The following is a 291-nucleotide window of genomic DNA, read 5'->3' on the forward strand; positions in this document are numbered from 1 at the left end:
GCCCCCCCCCCCGCCTCGTCCAGCGGGCCCGCTCCGCTCGGCTCCTCGCCGGTGAGTGCCAGGCCGGGTCGAGGCCGTTCTCGGGCATCGGGCGGAGCGGTGGGGGCTGGCGGCGAAGGCGGGAAGGCCTGGAGCAAGCGTGGGGTGGGACGGATCCCGGGGCGGGGGCGTGTGCTTGGGAATTGGGATTGGATGAGGAGGAGGGGAGGGCCCGGAACGGGCGTGGGGAGGAGGATGAAGGAGGGAGGTTTGGATGAGAAGTGAAAAGGTGGGGGGTGGGGATGCGGGGAA

At 72.2% G+C, this 291-nt stretch overlaps 2 protein-coding genes across 5 annotated transcripts in view; one reads left to right on the top strand and one right to left on the bottom strand.

Annotated features, from left to right (window-relative positions):
• LOC144236168 (complement C5-like) overlaps positions 1 to 88 on the bottom strand; it is a 59,377-nt gene extending 59,289 nt beyond the window's left edge. The window contains 1 exon segment of the mRNA XM_077769777.1: positions 29 to 88. Coding sequence (XP_077625903.1) covers positions 29 to 88 — 60 coding nt within the window.
• Positions 5 to 291, top strand: part of CNTRL (centriolin) — an 80,652-nt gene continuing 80,365 nt past the window's right edge. For all 4 annotated transcript variants that reach the window (XR_013336476.1, XM_077769953.1, XM_077769954.1 and 1 more), the window contains exon 1: positions 5 to 51. The gene's annotated coding sequence lies outside the window, so the exon portion shown is untranslated. The remainder of the gene's footprint in view (positions 52 to 291) is intronic.

This window comes from Crocuta crocuta, unplaced genomic scaffold (assembly GCF_008692635.1).
Source record: "Crocuta crocuta isolate KB4526 unplaced genomic scaffold, BGI_CrCroc_1.0 scaffold95, whole genome shotgun sequence".
NCBI classification, from domain to species: Eukaryota; Metazoa; Chordata; class Mammalia; order Carnivora; family Hyaenidae; genus Crocuta; species Crocuta crocuta.